Source organism: Hylobates moloch, unplaced genomic scaffold (assembly GCF_009828535.3).
Source record: "Hylobates moloch isolate HMO894 unplaced genomic scaffold, HMol_V3 SCAFFOLD_2, whole genome shotgun sequence".
NCBI lineage: Eukaryota > Metazoa > Chordata > Mammalia > Primates > Hylobatidae > Hylobates > Hylobates moloch.
The window spans coordinates 83,821,083-83,827,606 of NW_026652277.1; the positions used below are offsets into that span (position 1 = coordinate 83,821,083).

A 6,524-nucleotide genomic window follows, 5' to 3' on the forward strand; every position below is an offset into this window, starting at 1 on the left:
CTCAAAGTTGCGGGGGAGGGGGGACTGCGTCTCGAGGGCGGAATAGTCACAAAAATAGAGCAAGAAGTGAATCACAGTTAGACCCTGGGGCAAGGAGGTTCCAGAGGGTCAGGCAGTTAATAAGCTGGGATGCAAGGACTGCAGCCTGCCGGCCCCTGCCCCTCGCGGGCGCCTGCGAGCCTGGGAGTCCGGGCTGCAGCGGGACCGAGTGGGCAGTCCCTGGCTCACCGTACTCCCGGGGCTCCGGATCTGGCTGGAAAGTAAAATGAGCCACCTGCCGCCTCTGGGCCGCATCCTCGACAGTCGCGGCGGGGTGCAGAAAGCCCCGCGCCAGCCCCGCGCCACGGAGCCGACGCCAGCGCCCCTCAGCCCCTGCCGCCCTGAGCCTGAGTAGCCAGCCGGCAGCCGCCACAACCGCCATCCCCGCTCACCACCGGGGTTCTCAGGCTATGCAGCCGCACGCCGCCTGCGGGGAGGGCGGAGCACCCGAGGAGGCTTCCACATTGGTCGGGCCAGAGGGGCGGTCCCATGAAACATACCAATCAGAACTGGAAATTTAGGGGCGGGGAAGGCGGCGTGATGAGCTGGCCGGCTTCTGCTCCTTGTGCGCATGCGGAAAAGGGGAAGCGCGGGGCGGAGGTGGCGCCAATGAAATAGTTTCTGGGGTGGAGCCTCCCCGAGGTCAGCCATGCGGGCCTCGGGTGAGGACCGGAGCCTGCGAAGTTCCACACAGTGCCTGGAGGCGATCTTTTCCGGTGTCATTTACAGTGCCATTTCCAATTTTTTTTTTTTCATTTTAACATCATACTTTTTTTTAATGTAACCCTTTTTTATCCTCTCCTGTCTCTATTATTGTGTGAGAGGTGAAGAGAGCTACTGATTGGCATTGGTTATTGTTTTGACTTTCGAAAAACTGCTGTAGTCACTGCTGAAAGCTTTCGCTCCTTATTCACACCCTCCTTAAAATGCTTAATAAGCATATATCGATTTTTATTGATTTCGTTTTTCCACATTTAAATGAGAGATGAAAGAGGTAAACTTAGATTTCATCCTGCAAATCCACTGAATAGGAATTCAGATACATTTTGCCCAGAAGTAGCAAAAATTACCTGATTGGCTTAGTCTAAGTAGCTTAGAAACCTGGAGAATTTGAGTCACTAATTTTCATTTATACTTATCAACTATGTAAATTTGTTTTAATCTAAGTGTTTACCAGGATACATTCTCTGTCCATGAATTTACCAAAAAAAAAGGCACGTAAAACATGAAATATCATAAAATCAAATATGACAAGAGACAACAGAGACAGTGTGTCCATCAGACGAAAATGGGAGGGTGGGGAAGGATGGTCCCAAAACAGAATTTGAAGAAGAAAGTGGGAGAGAATGAAGCAGGAGTGGAGGAGAAGAACGTTCCTCTTCCATTATGCCTTGCCTCTCAACCCATCTTTGGTTTTGCACAGGGGCAAGGGAGGAGAGAGTAGAAGTGGGGTGAAAGGAGAGGCAGAGAGATGTGTTTTCTGACTGAGATTGAGAAACAGCAATTGAAAACTGCCAAAGGGAGAACCAGAATTATGTCTCCATTTTTCCTACTCCCACACTAAGTCCAAAAATTCAACATTGGGGAAATTTTTTATCTTGGCTTTTGTTAGTGTTCATTTCTGCTGTTTTAATAGTGTAGGGTAGAGTGTTTTGCATGTGCATGAAGGGTATTTTTGTTTTAATGAAGGAAAGGGGTAACAAAATGAAATTACATTTACATAGTCAAATTTGGGTTTAAACTAAAGAGAGTAAAAAACAAGGATAAAAATGAATAGAGCTGTTTTTCTATTTGTTGATAGTTTAGGGAGCTGGGGGTACTGCAATTATTTAGGTCGGGGAGAAAAAGAGAAAAATAATAACTGATGAGAATTTTATTGAACCTCTGCTACGTACAACCCAATGACAAGCCACCATTGAGACAAATAAGATCAAGGCATAGTTTTACTTTTAAAATGTCCAAGTTGGTAGAGAAAAGAGACAGATTAGGCAACTTCAATCCAATGTGATAGGGGTCCTAGAATAGTGCAAACATAGTGAAACACAAAAAGAGCAATAAACTCTTATTTGAAAGTCAAGTGTTTCCAGATATAACTCTGAGCTAGACCTAAAAGATGACTAGAAGTTACCAGGCAGACTAGGGAGAAAATGGCATTCCAAACTAAGAAGAAACCTGTACAAAGGCTGATAGGCATGAAGAGCACAGTGCATTCCAGGAAGAGAAAGTAGCTTGGTGCTTCTAGATTCAGGGTGTAGGGAATGATACAGGGTTAACAGAAAAAGGAAAAACAGATTAAAGGGCGATTTTGAAGGTCTAAGAGGTTTGAACTTTCAACTACATGCAGCCAGGAAAAACAAAGAGAGCACCTGCCAGATTCACCTGTTTTGCAAACTAATTTTTTTAATTTTCCCCATCTCTACCACACCATTTGCCTGGTAACCATGAAAATGTCTGTGTTATTACAGTAGGACTTTCCTCCATTCCCCTAGCCCTGGCCACATGTACTTAATTTGGGAAACTGTCCTTTTCTGGGAATTTTGGAAGTGTAGTTTAGAAAGAAAGATCAGATTATCTTTAAATGCCACTAGGAACTGCAAAAAATGGGAGTTTTCAGTAATTTCGTGAACCAGAAAAGGTGAAGAGTGTGATTATATTTGAGTTCCTGATTCCATTTATTCCCAAGGCCTAACTGCTTTCTGGTCCTGGGGTTCTATGAGACATCACCGTATCCTTAAAATGTATTCCCCTCTTTGCTTAAGCTACTGCCAATTGCAGAACCCATGCCTATGGAGTTGGAATACAAAGCAAAGTTGCTGTTCACTCTTCAGAATGACTCTTGCATCACTTGCTCTCACTGAGCTTCACTACCTGTGCAACTTGAACCTGTTTAGTCTCAGCTTGCTTTTAGACAACCATCTTATATAGCAAGATGATAGTTTTGCAATATTATATCCTGGCGTCTGCCTCCTTTCAAACTCAAACAGAGGTATCATGGAGGCAGAAAAAAAAGAAATCAAATTCTTGCTTTTGAATTTTAAAATAGATTTTAAACTTGATAGCAGAGACAATAATTTGAGAGAAAAGTTTGAATTCTACAGACTGGTTTCTGAGTATTAAACCTCAAAAACCTGAATGAGTTAGGACACAAAGCTTAGGGCTAAAAGATTATAGATCACATACCAGTGTAAGAGATGGTTTGTCTCACCTTCCATGGAGGTAGAGCCATAGATTAGAAAGACCTGTAGGTATCCTTCTTTGTAGATGAACCTAGAAAAGTATCACTAAATCCTCAGGCTACCCGGCATGTCATGGCATTTGAAACAGCAGGATGCTTCTCCCATGTGGCCAAGAGAGATGCAGCTATGGCAACAAGATCCAGGGAACTTGAGGAGACCCAGCAATCAGAATGATAAGGGACTTGTGTCTAGAATATACTTATTAAAAGTCTTAAATGCAACAATAGAAAAGAAAAATTACCCAATTAGAAAATGGGCAAAGAAATCCCAGCACTTTGGGAGGCCGAGGCGGGCGGATCACGAGGTCAGGAGATCGAGACCACGGTGAAACCCCGTCTCTACTAAAAATACAAAAAATTAGCCGGGCGTGGTGGCGGGCGCCTGTAGCCCCAGCTACTCGGAGAGGCTGAGGCAGGAGAATGGCGTGAACCCGGGAGGTGGAGCTTGCAGTGAGCCGAGATTGCGCCACTGCACTCCAGCCTGGGCGACAGAGCAAGACTCCGTCTCAAAAAAAAAAAAAAAAAAAAAAGAAAATGGGCAAAGAATTCTCATTCATTGATGGTGGCAATGCAAAATGGTATAGCCACTTTGCAACACAGTTTAGCTTTTTATAACACTAACGTATTCTCACCATGTAATCCAGCAGTAGCACTGCTTGGTGTTTGCCCAAATAAGCTGAAAATGTATGTCCACATTAAAACCCGTGCAGAATATTTATAGCAGCTTTATTCATAATTGCCCAAACTTGGAAGCAACCAAATAAACTTAATGGAATATTATTCAGCACTAAAAAGAAATACTAAGCTGGGTGTGGTGGCTTATGCCTGTAATCCCAGCACTTTGGGAGGCCGAGGCTGGCGGATCACCTGAGGTCAAGAATTTGAGACTAGCCTGGTCAACGTGGTGAAACCCCATCTCTACTAAAAATACAAAAATTAGCTGGGCGTGGTGGTGTGCACCTGTAGTCCCAGCTATTCAGGAGGCTGAGGCAGAAGAATCACTTGAACCCAGAAGGCGGAAGTTGCAGTGGGCCGAGATCGCACAACTGCGCTCCAGCCTGGGCGACAGAGTGAGACTCTGTCTCAAAAAAAAAAAAAAAAAAAAAAAAAAAAAAAAAAAAAATTAACCATGAGAAGACATGGAAGAAGTTTAAATTTATATGACTAAGGGAAAGAAGCCAATCTAAAAAGGCTACATACTATATGAATCCATCTATATGACATTCTGGAAAAGGCAAAATTATGGAGAGAATAAAAGAGATCAGGAGTTGCAAGGGTTGGGAGCAGGAAGGGATAAACGGAAAATCACAGAGGATTCTTAGGGTAGGAAAAATATTCTGTATGATATTATAATGGTGGACCTAAAAATATGTCATTATACATTCATCCAAATGCATAGAATGTACACCACCAAGAGTGAACCCTAATGTAAACTATGGGCTTTGGTTGACAACTATATGTTAATGTAGGTTCCTTGATGGTGACAAATGTGCCATTGCAGTGCAAATGTTGATGATTAAGGAAGCTCTGTATTTGGGGGAAAGTATATGGAAATTCTCTGTACCCTCCTTTCAAATTTTTTGTGAACCTAACACTGCTCTAAAAAAAATAGCCTATTTAAAGAAATGGACAAAGGATTTGAATGACATTTCTCCAAAGAAGATACGCAAGTGACCAATGAACATAAGAAAAGATTCTCAACATCAATAGTCATTAAAGAAATACAAATCAAAACCACAATGAGACACCACTTCGTATCCACTAGGATGATTAAAATAAAAAGAAATCTGTAACATGTGTTGGTGAGGCTGTATAGCAACTGGAACCATTGTGCATTGCTGGTGGGACTGTAAAATGATGCAGCTGCTATGGAAATCAGTCCCTCAAAATGTTAAACAGAGTTATCTTTTTAATTTTGTTTTTCTATTTCTCTTCCTTTTTTGTTCTTTTAAACATAGTTATCTTGTGACCCAGCAATTCCACTCCTAAGTACGTAACAAAGAAAAATGAAAGGGTGTATACACCGAAGCTGGTACACAAATATTCGTAGCAGCACTATTCATAATTGCAAAAAAATGGGAACAATCCAAATACCCATGAAATGATGAATGGTTAAACAAAAGTGATATATCTGTAAATAGAATATTATCTGTCAATAAAGAGTAATGAAGTAGTGTTACATGGATGAACTTTGAAAACATTATGCTAAGTGAAAGACGCCAGTGTAAAATACTATGTATTATACAATTCCATTTATAAAAAGTCCAGAATAGACAAATCAACAGAGACAGGAGGTGGGGAATGACTGCTAATGGATATAAAGTTTATTTTTTGGATGATGAAAATGTTCTAAAATTAAATAATGTTGACGGTTGCACAACTTCGTTCATATGCTAAAAACCAGTGAATTGCACATTAAAAGGATGAATTTCATGATATGTAAATTATATATCGGTAGCACTATTATTTAAAAATTAAATTACAGAAAAATAGTTATATTTGCACATCTAAATATGTTGATTAAGAGATTCATTCCCCCTACAGCATGTTTAACTTCAAGTGTATTAGTTCACAGACTCTGTTTATATGAAATCGGTTTCAACTAAGGACTTGGGATAATGGAAAAGCTCCCTGATTTTCCTTACTTCACTGAATTACTACGTGGAATGATCCTGTTGGAATCAAAAGAAAGTCCAGAATATACTCAAAGCCAGTGTATTTGTTTCCTAGGGATGCTGTCACAAAGTAGCACAAACTGGTTGCAGAAATGTATTGTCTGTGATTCTGATCAAGTCCCAGATCAAGGTGTCAGTGGGACCGTGCGCCCTCTGAAACCTGTGGGGAAATTCTTCCTTTCCCTTCTGTTGGTTCTCTGGAATTCTTTGGCATCCCTTGGCTTGCAGTTGCATAAATCCAGTATGTGCCTTTGTTACCACATGTCGTCTCCACATCTTTGCATAGCTATCTTTTTTTAAGGACACCAGTCATACTGGATTAGAAGCCCACACTGCTCCAATCTAACCTCATCTTAACTTAATCAATTACATCTGCCATGACCCTATCTCCAAATAAGCTTAAATTCTGAGGACCAGGGGTTAGGTACTGGGTTTGGGGGTAGGGGAGTGTCAAGCTCAACATATCTGTCGGGGGACAGGGGCATAACAGTCAGAGACTTGGTTGCAAGAACAGAAGCTAACTGGATGAATGCTTTTGATAAACTATGGATGCTTTTGATAAACTATTAGGAGGA

At 41.5% G+C, this 6,524-nt stretch overlaps 1 protein-coding gene across 3 annotated transcripts in view; it reads right to left on the reverse strand.

The window, feature by feature from the left end:
* The window catches only part of BCKDHB (branched chain keto acid dehydrogenase E1 subunit beta), a 245,549-nt gene extending 245,105 nt beyond the window's left edge, over nt 1–444 (reverse strand). For 2 of the 3 annotated variants that reach the window (XM_032152583.2, XM_032152578.2), the window contains exon 1: nt 229–444. In XM_032152583.2, coding sequence (XP_032008474.1) covers nt 229–421 — 193 coding nt within the window. In that variant the 5' untranslated portion in view covers nt 422–444. The remainder of the gene's footprint in view (nt 1–228) is intronic. The other variant, XM_058434947.1, reaches the window with a different exon arrangement.
* Between the last annotated feature and the right edge of the window lie 6,080 nt (nt 445–6,524).